The 13,983-nt window shown below is 45.0% G+C and overlaps 1 protein-coding gene across 5 annotated transcripts in view; it reads right to left on the reverse strand.

Moving 5' to 3' along the window:
* The window catches only part of DIS3L2 (DIS3 like 3'-5' exoribonuclease 2), a 197,739-nt gene that overhangs the window by 110,266 nt on the left and 73,490 nt on the right, over nt 1–13,983 (reverse strand). For all 5 annotated transcript variants that reach the window (XM_075031552.1, XM_075031553.1, XM_075031551.1 and 2 more), the window contains 3 exons: nt 11,196–11,302; nt 9,751–9,998; nt 2,798–2,971 (listed from right to left, as the gene is read on the reverse strand). In XM_075031552.1, the coding sequence (XP_074887653.1) occupies nt 2,798–2,971; nt 9,751–9,998; nt 11,196–11,302 (529 nt within the window). The remainder of the gene's footprint in view (nt 1–2,797; nt 2,972–9,750; nt 9,999–11,195; nt 11,303–13,983) is intronic.

Raw genomic sequence — 13,983 nt, forward strand, 5'->3', positions numbered from 1 at the left:
GTGAGATCACAGTTGCTATCCAAACAGACTATGCATGGCAAGAACAGGCTTCCTGTAAAACTGAAAGACTTGCAGGAAGATCAAGGAACATATTTACAAGATGGCATGGACAAAATATCCTTCCCTTCTCTTGCCCAGCCTCAGCAGCTTGGTGAAACACATTGTCTCACTTTCATCTAAAACCACACTCACAAATGCCTCCGGTGCAGAACTTCTACCTCCGTGCTCTACACACTGACTCACAAACAGACCTGACCACATTTGGGACACTGGTTAGCAGAACACAGAAGTTACCTTTTGAGGAGGAAAGGGTCGTTTCCCATGATGAAAGGAAACAAGGAAAAGTTATCTCGGGAAACACCCAAAAACCCAAGACTTTGTTCAGGTCTCGGTTCCAAATCCCAAAAGCCTAATACGTGACACTAGAAAATTTACAGCACTGTGTTACAGAACTGGGGAGGATTTACTAGAGATGAAAGTATTTTAAGCCAAACTCTAATATGTGTTTACTCTAGTCAGGTGAGCAATGTGTAAACAAAATTAGGATGAGCTATTTAGAAGTGTTAACATGGCTGTTTCAGGAGAGAAGATGAGTCTTTATTTCACTGTTATTTATCTTATATTGTACTCTCAGAGTACTGTACAATAACCTGGGGAGCCTGACAGATCAACATGCACAAAGTACAGCAAAGATGGGCACTCACAGAGGCAGGTGCCGTTGAACACTGTGTGAGCTCCCCTGGAAAACAAGGCACAACTCCCGTGTGCACCCAGCCCAGATTCCCAGGTTCAGCTGTCTTCTTCTGGATGTCAGCCTGGGCCAGTGTGTACCACCTATTTGTATGACACTGCACACCACAACACACTTATTGCTGGCAATGTGAAAGCTAATATTTTATACCAAGTTAAAGCCGAGCTACCTTGGGACTTCTCAAGAACAGTCTCTCAAGGTCTGATCGGTGTGACTAGAAGAGATGGTGGCCAGGTCTCCAACTGCAGGACTCCACTCAGCTACATTTATTAGTAAAACTCATCTTCTTCTGGGTAGACAAACCTCTCACTGTGAGGAAATGAAAAAGACGACTCATCTGTATTTTACTTCCATAACTAGAAGTCTCATGTTATCTCCATATGTGTTTAAACCACAGACTAGCTAGTCAGTGGTGTGGCAGTTGACATTAAAAGGATTAGTAAATTAAGCTCAAATAATTGTCTTAAAAACTTTGACTGTTAAATGTTTATATTTGAGAGGATCAAAAGGAAATCTACTTTGTAGTGTGCACTGTGGTTGGGAAGGGGCAGAGAGGGATTTAAATGGCTTAACTGAAAAACTGTTATCACCTTGATAAGTCCCAGTGTAACAATTCAGCAACAAAAGCAAGAAATGCACTTGGAATTTGTTTCCAAAACCGATTGTCTGACTGGAGACAAGTCAAGCTCTTTATTTGCTTGAAAGAACTTGGTCAGAAGAAACAGAGAATGCTACTGAAATGTAGTCAAGAATATAAAAATGAGCACTTTCCAGTGACTTCTGAACTGCAGTATTATCTTTGGTTTTTTAAAGCTACTTGAAGCCTACAGTCTGGATCTGGTATCTGAGTGTTACCAGTAGTCAATCAGGAATGTGATTCTCCCCTGAATTATTCCATTGTATGGCAATGGAAATCCAGTAAAGCTGAAGCAAGTAAGGAGGTTGCAGGTTACAGTGCAGAATTACATCTAAAGTAACATCTGGAGTCCGGGTACAGATACAAATGCCTGCAGTTTATCATCTTATCTGCTCAAATTGCTAATGTCCATGCCAATAACACAGATAAACTAAGAGGGAGAGGAGCTTGTTACATATATGCAGGTGCTTGTACCAGTGCAGTGTCTTGAGGAATCAGGCTCATGGGGCTGTTTCACCTCAGCAATATGCAAGAAAGTAATGAATCTGCCAACTGAGACAGGATGCTCTAGCATAAGCAAGGGTGGGAGTGGAACATACCATATCATCTTAATAATGCATTTATTATTTTTCTTTCTTGCACCTTTCTTTATTGCAAAGTGAGGTTCTAAACAAATTACTTTTCTTTTGTCTTTAAATCTTTTCTAGTGAAGACATCTCTGAAATCTGACACTTTGAAGCGTAGCAAATCCACTAGTTTTGAGTAGTCCAGCAATGTCAGACTGTCTACCACCCAACGGACCATGGAGTTCCTGAAAGCTGGTGGGAGCATCACTAAGTTGCAGTGATGGCAATGTGAGGTAGGCGGACAGCAGAGAGTTGCCAGGCTGCAGGGAGGGACTGCATTTGCCAGCTGCTAACCTGATCAAGAGCCTTCATAAACTCCACATGACACTGGTTCTTCAAAACAGAGAAGAATTTTGAGACTAGACAGAAAAACACAGGACAGTCTCTACCTGTGCTTAAGTTTCAAACTAACAATGTCCAAGATCATTTGATCTGCCAGGCATTCAGAAAATCTCTGCTATAAAACTACCACTAAAATACGTAATACATTCCAGACAAAAACGTAAAGCTTTCAGATTAGGTGCCAAATACCAAATTTTCAGTTTTCAATAGTTCTTTTGAGAAAAAGCCTCTTTGCCTCACAAAATACTTCTCCAAATAACTGATCTTCTGGGATTGTAGGTACTTTCAAAAGCAGTTTCTTTCCATGCTAGCACAGGTAATGTGTAATATGGCACGCGTAATAAAGTCAGTGCCTTTTCAAAGTGTGATGAAAGCAAACCAAAATAGCACAACCCTGCACCAACCCAAGAAGGAGTGTCAGACCACACTTTTTGTCATTACCTTAAATCTCTTCTTTTGGCCAGCTCTCCCGGTGAGATAACCCAGGGCAGGCTCTGGGGAAGACATTCCAGGGCTTTGGGGGAAAAATCAGAGAAATCCACACCGTACTCTGTCAGGATCCCTTCCGTTTCCGGCTCAATCTCCCCGGCCTGCCCAAGACTTTTGGCCAACTGCCTGCAGAAAGAAAGAAAAGGATGCTTTTTTTAAGTGTATAATTACTACTGTCATGTTGTTACTGTCCCCGGAGAGATGCTGCTGAGCCCTCAAACTAACTCTTTCACCCATTCACTTCTCCCTGAGTTTTGGCAGAGGACTTTGCAGGAATTCAGATCATACCATGACTTATGTCTGCTGGAGATGCAAAACACTAGCCAGACAGTACCCTGGGCTGTTTCATGCATCTCATTTTAAGGAGACATTTTATATTATTACATTTTTGCGGAGGTAAGAAAGTGTCATATTTTAGAAGAAAATACATCCAACAGGGATAAGAAAAGCACAGCCCCACACACAGGCAGCTCTAACTTTACACATGGCTGGTTCCCTTGAGATCCTCCTTCCTCTATTCATCACTGAAAAAGGTGACTCACCCCTACTACCCGAAATGGAGAACAGATTCCCACCAGATCCCAGGCAGCTCTGCAAAAGACAGCTCCCAAGGAGCTCAGCACACTGCTCTCCATCCCAAAGGATACACATCTCTGCCTGGGCAAACTGATGACCTATGAAGACAGAGGTGTGAAGAACCCTTACTGCCTTCCTTTCAGGAGTCACACACACCCACATGCCCACATATTGTCTTTCCAACCACCTTCTAGGCTCTTTCCAGAACCTAAACATTCCCAGTAGTTTGTCCCTCCTCTCCTAGCTAAGCAGAAGCCTCTGAACCAGGAGCTAACTGGAGAGGAGCCAACGATCTAGAAGCAACTCATAGACAGGGGAAACTGTCCCCCACATGCTGACAGTCTTTGATGAAGTATTCTGCACATGTGTGGATGAGGCTGCTGCTCTATTATGCTTAGAGAAAGTTTCCATCTGCTCCAATGCAAACCCCAGTACGTATTTGTCTGAGAGCTCTGGTGTCAAACAAGCATTCCGCTCTGGACACAGCGTGCAAACCAGGACTCCAAAGGAGTGGGACATTTGTTCCCTCCCCAGCTGGTTACAAATATCACATGAGAACCTATGTCCCATGGTGACTCCCCTTGTCCCCTTTCTCACCCCCAGACTGTTCTACAGTACACAGAGGTAAATTATTTTTTATTTTTTAATATACTGCCATTAGGGTGAATGGCACATTACAGCCAGTAGAGATAACACTCCTGCCCCAAGAAAATTACAACTGAAATTAAGGCAAATCCATCAAAATATGACACAAAAGAGAGGGGTAATAACACACTGCAAAAACAGCCACTCTAATAAGTGTTTTTCCACTGCATAAAATACACAATCATTATATTGATCCTTCTGTTTTAATTCCAATGAGTGAGAACAGGCACTAATTACTTTCCTAAATTGGGGCCAAAACAGTGCACTTGTCATTTGGACGAGCAAGATGTTCTCAGGGCTTCAAATGTGCCATAAACCCACAGAACAAACCCCATCCACGCAGTGCAAGCAAGCCCATCTTCTTTATGGGAGCAAAGCTATCTCTCTTCACAACGGGAAGGGCTGCGTAATAAACCTGTCACATTGTGTAATATGCTGGAAAGGATTGCGCGCTTCGTGGCGTGGTAAATTGTAGAGCTCACATTGCCTAGCTTTAAAATAAAAATGAAAACAAGGATAAAAGATATTTCCCTCCATTGTTTCAATTTTATGTACAAACTGTATGGCAGAAATACGTGCGCGTTTGGCATCGAGGCTGAGTTGTCTGTTCCTGCAGCTGGGTCCCAGTCTGATCCTTATTTTAATGTAAATAAACGAGGCATCAGTTTTATCTTCCTGTCTCTCAGCACTAACAATAAACCAGAGAAATCACCATTTCATTTCCAACGTCTAGTGCGGAGCTGGGAGACTGAGCAAGGACGAGCCAGTGGGTCTGCAGGTCCACGAGCACCACCATGGATGCATTGAAAAAAAAGACGAAAAGAGAGGACATGTTGCCTTACCAAAAAGAAATGGCAAGGGCTTGAGTCTCAGGTGCCCCTTCTCTTCAAAGGGCAGAGCTGGGAAGTGCAGCAGGAGGGCGGCTGGACGTCTGCATGACCAGTCATGGAAAGCACCTCTGAATGCCAGAGTGCTTTCCAGCTCAGTCTTGAAACCCATGTTCTCTTGATCCGTTTACTGAAATTAGATTACGAACTCTAAGGGGTTTACCCAGAGGTTTGATATAGGACTAATATTTTTTTAATAGTAATTAACATTTGATTTACAGTGTTCCAGGGAACATTTCCCAAGTACCTTGAAATAAAAAGTGTACAACTGGCTTTAATTGGGGCCATGTTACAGTCATGCAGACATGATGACTTGCATCAGAGCAAAATCTGACAGGACAGCATGTGATCAAAGGTAACGCATATAGGATCACCAATGGCCCTGGAGTAAGAGCCAGGCTGTAAAATCACTCATGGGGCTCCGCGGCCACCAAGGGTAGCAAGAATAGTTCAAGAGGCTTATAAACAACAACAGGCACAGGGCCCAGCGGCAGTCAGACGTTTCACTCCCAGGGAGCCACGGTGTCTGTGACACCCCAGGCTTGCGTGTATCTCCTTTTTTAAAATGTTAAAAGGTAAAAACAATTATAATGGTTACAGACGTAAACATTTCTTTTCTGTGACGTTGGTGGGGGAGCATTACCTTAAATTCCTTGAATACCCTTGGACTGACGTCAGACACGGTGGTACTATGCACCGACAGGAACGTGCCATGGTGGGGGCATTGGGCAGCATGCAGCACAGGGTATTGCTCCAAATCAGCCATAGCTGCAAGCTCATTGAACTGCTCCAACCGGCCGAGTCACCAGAGCTTGACCTCCCATGCATGTTGCACCTCAGGCAGAGCCACACTAGTGCTGCCATCTTCCCCTTCATGGTGACACTGATCGCATCTATTCAGCCACCCATTTCTACAAACATTCAAGCCCTCTCCACTCCCCAGACTCAGCTGAAACTGGCCAACATGTTCAAAGGTTACCCGATAGAACTCTCCAAAAAGACAAAGGGTAATTACATAAGGTTTGTTTCCTTTGGAAAGCCGGGCAGGCTCCCAAATGGGAGTGAGTAACTTCCATGGGGACTTAACAGCCTTACTCAATCTCTCCTGGAGCAGACTTGTCCACATTCATCCTACACGGAGGGTTTCTTTCAGCAGCAGGAGAACATCCTACACATCAATAAGCCACCACTCCTAGAGGAAGCTTGTACAGGAGCAGGAGAGGGAACAGCAAGGAAGGCCACCTGGCTGCTCCCACTGCCCAGGGCCCAGAGCTCACAGGCAGAGCTGCACAGGCTTGATGAAGCCCAAAGGTCCCAGTGGAGATGGTGAGACGGCTGCAGGGCTGAGCGTCGTGGAGACAGAGAGCTGTGTCACAGGGACCCCCAGTGCCTGAGAGCACAGTCCAGCCCCACTCCACACCACGGAGCTGCCTCCCCTCAGCTGCTGGGCCACCCACCGTCAGAGTGCAAGACCAACACGGTGCTCCCGACACCAATGGGGCCATCCCACGCTTCAGAGCGGTATGGTGATTAGCTCTGCCATGGAATGCAGCTTTACTGAGAGACAGTTCCATCTGCAAGAAGGTGTTTTTCCAACAGAGCTACACTGCTCGGGGATCAGAACTTCCCTCGAGCCTTACAGCGAGCTACCCAAGGTATCTGGTCATTTCCCCTCACACCAAACACATTTGTGAATTAAAAAAAACAGAATAAAATGCCAGAGATGAAAGGAATTCCAGCCACTTGGATGGCTTTGGAAAAACCGTCAAGTGAAAGAACATCCTGCAACATTTCATTTTATTGCAAATGCCGTGACAAATCTTGTCACCTTGACAGACCGATATCTAAGGCCCTGAGCTAAAATAGCCACCAGCCCCGTGCGACGCAGGGGGAGTCAGTGATTCAACGTTTTAGTGTTACTTTTTATCTTTTAATAGTCTCATCCACCATCACATGTGGGGGCAAAAAGATTCCACCTTAACCATCTCCAAAACTGTGGAGACATCTGGACTAATGCTCCAAACAGCCTTGGACTCCAACACCGAAAAAAGGTCCCCAGAAAATAACTGTATGTGGCAATACTTGTAACATTTATCTGGAAAAGGAGAAAGTTTTGGAGCTATTTTGCTTTACCTGCTACCTGAAGCAGGTACAGTTAAATGGCATTTCACTGCCATGGTAAAATCACTTCACATGCAGGAGGGAGCACAGCAGCACACACTCAGGGCATGGCTGCCAGGACATGGAGCCATTAGTTCCTCCCTGCTCCTTCCCAGCACAGTCGGGGTGACAGGGTGGCCTTCAGAGGGGACAGCGTCTCACTGGTGACCACCAGGTGGCAATCACGACACAGAAACGCACCCCCCTCCCCAAGGGGACCTCCAGGGACTGTCAGGTTGCCCCTGTGCAGGTGACCATCCTGGGTGGCCAGTGCCACCACCAAACTCTTACCCACGGAGTCCCACTGCTCCAGCCACATGTGTTCACTGTGAAGACCAGACTATGCCATTAACCGTGCTTGGAAACCTGGCACTGAACTTCTCAAGGGAAAAGGAAAGCTGAGGAAGGTGCATGACCAGCCTCAGGCTTCAGCTGCAGGATGAAGAGTACCTGGAAACACCCAAGACGTGCAGGAGAAATGACTGCCAACTATGGAGGGAGCTTCCCTTGCACTTCCAGCAGACTTAGATGGTGCAGAGTGATGACCTACAGGCTCTTTAGTCCAGACACCTTCAAAACCATGGTGGTGCTGCCAAAGGGGTATCATGAAGTCTGTGAGCAGAACTAAGGGGTGCACAAGAAAGTTCAAAAAACCAAGCATGCAATGAGCTGCAGATCACCCACTCTTCTCTCCTTCAGGTGGGCCACAACTAGCAACATGGCTTATAAACAAGCTTATAAGCCAGCCCAAAAGCAACCACAAACTTTTGGGACCTTCAAGAGGTTTCCTTGTCTTTCAGTGTTTAAACAAGCATATATTTATAGTTGAAAACAAAATGGGTCACCAAGGTTTTATGCTCCCATCTCTACAAGGCACTTGGTAAAGTGCAACAAAATCCCAGAGGAAAAAGCTATGTATGAAGACAATCACGGACGTTTTCTTTCCTGACAACACCCTTTACACCTTGGAAACTACCAAAACAGCCAGATGAGAATATACAATGTTGTCAGAAGCACAGATTAAAGACACACACATTAGCCAATGAAAAAAAGCCATTAGCCCATCCTCCCCATTTCCCCCACTTCTGCTGAAAAGGGGGGTTGTTCATGACAAGAAGCCAAGCAGTACAATCACCCTCCAGTCTTTTCTCTGTTGGAGTCAAAGATGACAAAGAAAATCTCTGCCAATAAGAAACTTAGTCACAGTGAAGTTCACAGCACAGCTAGCCCCTAGTTAAGTGGGGCTCAAAGGGAGGCCACTTCAGTTCATGCACTGCAGTTTAGCTAGGAAATACTGAGTGACTTAATGGCTCATGTGGCTCTCAAGAAGTACATGTGAAACTTGCTATTACTGGGCACACAAAGCAGCCACAACTGATAACAAACTTAAACTCAGGGAAACAGGGACTTCAGTTTAGTTTACTCTTAATTCTAGGGCTGATAGATCTGTGCCAACATACTTACTCTTAAAAAGAAGTCGGGCGGGGGGTATGTAAGTTTTAATTAAGTTTTACCAGGAGTTTGAGCTGAGGACTCCAAAAACCATGGCGTTGACACTGTACATCAGCTGTACTACCCCATCAGAACAGCTCTGCAAGGGCAAGAGAAAAGTTGGGCTTTATGCCCAACTCCCACTACTGCACATGCTCCAGATTACATCCAGATCCCCATCACCTGTAAAATTTGACCACAGCATTGCCATAGGTCAGAGTTACCTACTCTGGATCACCAACTAAACCAGGACTACTCAGTTTTATCCAAGATAACTGAATAGATTTATCAATGTCCACCATTTCTTATTGAGACATACTCAACAGGAAACAGTGTGGCCACTACAGATGGGAGCTTGGCACACTGCAGCTGTTGCCAAGAAAAGAGAGAAAATGCTGAAAACTACAGGGTCTTCCTTGTGGAGAGGCAAAATGAACTTGCAATCTGGATCCAGCCCAGCATAGGCCATTTTTGTAGCCCTGGCTTAAAATCTCCTTCATGACACTGCCTGCAACTTGAACTCTGGACAGCAATGGCTTTACAGTGCCTCCTGAAATGCAAAGACTGGAACACCCTTCGCATCTGTTTCAGGAGTGAATGAATCTTCTCTCGATTTCTAGCATCTTTCCTTGAAGCAATGCAAATTTAAAACCACAAAAATCTGTGACTTCTTTCTACTTCTTATCAGTAAAGGCTTAAAAACCAAAGATGAGCCTCACAGCTACTGATCTTTTTCCTCCAACAGAAGTGAAATGCCTACACACTGTGTAGTACTCTTACACAAAGGGAGGAAAGAATGAGAGGCTGCCAGCACCCCAGGGTGCTTGTGCTGGTCAGGCTAAGTACCTGTGTGTGTTCCCTCTAGTCTGTAAGCTCTTCCGAGCAAAGACCGTATGCTCATTAATGCTGTGATGTACCAGCACACTGAAGCAAGCACCAAAAGAAACTAACATTATGTAGCCATGAGATTAACTAGTGATGAGCTATCCTTAGGCTCATCACAGTTTATCCACCAAATACCAGAGGGATACAAGACAAGCATCTTGTTAACAGATTCCTGCCTCTATTGCATGTATCAAATGACATGAAACCAGGAACTCCAACTAGAAATCTCAGTCACCTCTGCTTCCATTGGCAGCCACATACCCTGTTGCAAAGTTGCTGTCTTCTTTCCAGTCCACTATGCGACAGATGAAGAGCATATTTGAATAGTCCTCAGGCCTGGTCACAAAGTCTGGAGGGCAATCAGTCAATGACACATAGGCCCTGGGCACTCTGTGGTCCACAGGTGAGAACATGGCACACCTCTTGAAGAGTTCACTGTTCTTGTCTGCCAGAAGCTTGATGAAGCCTGTAGCTGCTCGGGAATGCTTCTTTTCCAAAATATAGACCACCTGGAAGAGGCAAAGGTTTCTACAGTTAATACCTTCAGAGAAACTTACTTTCTTTAACAGAATAGGGATACACAGAGGCTTAGCAGAATGTCTGGAAAAATCACAAGGCCTATATCATGTTTTCCCTGTGTGTGTATATGTGTGTGTGCATTTTTTAACTGAGTACCTATTTACAATGTATTTTCCTTGCCATTTTGCTCATGGCTATAGAAGAGCTAAGTGCCTTCCAAGTGCTAGCTCTCTACAGCAATTTTCTTGATTACAGAACAAAACCAGACAAGAAGCAGATGCTTCCAAATGCAGGGAATTAGCCACAACATACAAGCAACTCCTGTAAAATCTTTCATTTGTATGCTCGGCCTGTGATTTCGACATTTAGCACAGAACAGGGCAGTCCAAAAACGGTGCCGCTGGCGGATCCAGTGCTAACCACAGGAAAGGATGTGCTGTGGGGAATTTGGCAGTTCTCTCCTCCTCTCAGTGCTTTCCGAAGTTAGGAGTTATTTTACCTTTATACAAGATGGCTTTGAAAAGAATAATAAATTACAATATCACTAAATAATTGTTCCAGAGAGGTGTTCATCCAGGCTATATTTTTGTAGACCATAATAAATCACTGGATAACAGAAATATTATAGCCGATTTCCTAAGCTTATACAGAAGAGTCCTTCCAGAAGGTTTCAGGAGCTGCACCTCTGTGCGATTCTGAGTGCTGGAACTGCCACGCTGGATGAGACCAGAGGGCAGCCCAGCCCACAACAGGGACCAGAATCAGAGGCTGCAAGTGAAAGCACAAGACGTGGAAGACGCCTGACCCAGCCTGACCCAGTAGTCCTTTTCTGGTCTCTTAACATTCAGAGATTGACTCAAATCTTGAACCAACAGCACTAGCAGCCTTTCCAATGTCTGTAAGAATTAATTCTGACAACCTTGGATATCCTGACACTCATATTAGTATTCAATCTTTTTCCTGAATCTTGCTAAGTAATTTTGCATAGCAAACAAAGGGAATTTAAACTAGGATAATTGGTAAAAATAACAAGACACTTGATTTTTATCAGATCGGACAATTACTCTCTTTGAAACGGGGAATGAGATTCAAAGATCAACAGATGGAGACTACAGGGAGGCCAGGGCTGGTCTCCTTCAGCCTTTGGGAGGACACACATGCTCGCTTGTCACTCTCCAGGGAGTTACCTTGGCTGTCCTTTGAAGAAACTTATCTGGGAGGAGCCTGGGATCATTCGTCGTGGGTCCATCATCTTGCTTTGTTCTGTGCACACCACCGACCCCAACAGCCTTCGCTGCATCAAACAAACACAACAGTTATTGTAGCACATTTCCATGACAAATTCGTGTTGGGCTTTTGCTGTAAAACTACAATACAAAGTGCATGTAGTAGACTTATCTGAAAAGAAAAAGATCTCTCAAGTGTTAGAATAGCCAAGGATGAAGCAATTATTATTTCTCCGGACTACCACAGAGAGCAGATATATGTTCGCTTACCATGCAGATCTGCTGAAAAACAACAAAAGTCAAAATAAATCCCAACTTTACAAGTAGAACTACACCAGCCATAATAAACAAAATGGTGGAAAATACATTCTGTTTATTATATACTAAGAACTACATGAATTTCCTGGCATTCCTTAGTTGAAGTCATTAACATTATGTAAGTAGTCCTTCAAGTACATACATTCATTTAATATTTAATTTCCTTTAAAAACATTATGCAAGGTTATAAAATGCATGTTTATCTTTGAAACTGAAACCATATCTACTAAGCTGACCCTCTTCAGCTGTGGATCTGAAAAAAGTCTTACAAAAGTAATCACTATATATGACAAACAGCTCCCTCCCGCTGAAATCTCTTGACCAGATACTGGTAATATTTAAATCAACTGCCAACTAATTTCTAGTTTGCAATTTTCAAATACTCAAGTATCCGAGTTTGGAAGTATCTGCTATAGATGGCTGGCACACTGAATGCATTTAGTGTTTACAAACATCCAAAGTGATCTTTGCCATGGAGAAGGTTGGGACCGGTCCCTTCTTGAGCTGCATCCCTGCTGAGAGCCTGTGGTTACCACTCTGACAGCATTTTTCAGATGGAAACATCCATCTGCTCTTGTCTGAAGGGCTCGTGGAAGATGGCTGCCTTTTTCCACTTGTATGGCAACTGCATCCATTTCAAGCACATGTGCTAAAATTAGGCCTTGAGTGTTCAAAAGAAATTTTGCTTTCTTAAAGAGAGACTGTGGCACTGACTGCAAGTTTCAAGGCACATAGCTGTCACTGTTTCCCTTAGAAGACATAAGATAAAGCAACGTTTCGCTGAAGGCTGCGCTCCAGCAGGCCAACAGTGCTCACGCATGCCAGAAAGCCTCAAGGAGAACAGCGGTGACACGCAGACCCTAGCCCCCAGATGACACCCATCTGTCCCGCAGGGACCCTCGACTAAGGCTGCTGGTGACATGACGGATGAAGGGGGCTGTGCTGCGGGAGGGGAGGCTGCAGCTGCCGGCGGTGCCGAGCAGTGCCGGGGCGCTGGGGACCGGTGCTTGGGGGGAGCCGCGGTGGCAGCGGGGAGCAGCAGCTTGCCCCGAGGGGAACGGCTGTGCACCACCTTCATGAGGGCACGTTCACAGATGGTCGTGCCGCCACGGACGGCCTGGGTTGCCTTCGGGCAACGTTACCCCAGCGGTCGTTTGACAATGACAGCTATCGCTCTAATGACAAACTCTGGTTCTCATATGCCGTTAATTATCCCCAGCTTTGCCTTCTGATACAAAGCTCTTCAGGCTTTGCCGCTCCCCAGACATCTTCTTTTTCAGAAGAATCTAAGTGACTTTTATTTCATTTTATCTTTACTGACTTTCTAGCAAGGCCGAGAGGAGAATGGACAGATATTCAGGGGTTTAAATAAAAATCTACTTTCCTAAAAAAAGCAGCAGTAGTAGCAGCAGCTAACCCATTTCTCTTTTACTTCTCCTACTGAAATGAACTCAGATTTGCCACAACCAGGGTTACTAAGGGATAAAACCGCCCAGAGTCTCATGGTGACAAACAAGTTGGGGAAAAAAATTGCTCAGATAATTAGAAACAGTTTAAAAAGTGGAGATACCCAAGTTACACACCTCATTTGCTTACCTCCTCTAAGGTCTTTGCCAGCTAAAGGTCATACCAGGCAATCAGTTACTAAAGAATAAAAGCAAGGAGCCATTTTGTTTTCTTATAAATTTTCAAGCCATCAGTTAATAGTCATGGGTTTACAGTGTGCCAACCATAAAGACAGCTAGGCCAAAAAACAGGACTATCTGGGACAAAGAAACACTGGCAGGGGCAGAGGGCAAGGGGACGTTGGTAGCCTTCCAAAGGCCATGCCTTCAGGCACACCTGCAACAAGCCCAGGGTTTTACTGGAGTAAACTCTCCCCACTGAACAAGCACGTACTGGTTGGAAGAGAAACCAGATCTAAACATGTTTGGGTAAAAAGCAAGAGCTGCATTCACTGCTTTCCCAGCATAGCAGAATGACAGCAGCGACTCAAGGTCCAGGAGGCAAGAATGAGAAAAGCACCAGGAGCCACGCGAGAAACATGCCCTTGTTAGCACTGCCTTCTTTCCACTTATCCTTCCAACTCCCATTTCTCCAAAAAGTTGCTCGCATTTTTTCACTGAAGCAGCTTTCCCTGACAAAAAAGGAGCCAGCAATCATGTCCTTGGGAGGTATCACATACGTGCAGGCAAAAGCACAGAAGCAGCAGGAGAGAGCTGTCACGGGGAGCACAGCAAATGGGTGACCAGGGCTTCCTTTGCCTGGGGTGAAGAACATGCAGGGCTGGGGCACTGCCCCCCATCCTGCTGAAGCTGAGCCCCATGGGAACCCAGTACAGATACCAGAGAGCATCTAAATCTTCACTGTGGCACATGGTACAACTTGTCTTTTTCCTTCACAGCCTACATCAACCAGGGGCCTTTGGCTG

This window comes from Buteo buteo, chromosome 7 (genome assembly GCF_964188355.1).
Source record: "Buteo buteo chromosome 7, bButBut1.hap1.1, whole genome shotgun sequence".
Lineage (NCBI taxonomy): Eukaryota > Metazoa > Chordata > Aves > Accipitriformes > Accipitridae > Buteo > Buteo buteo.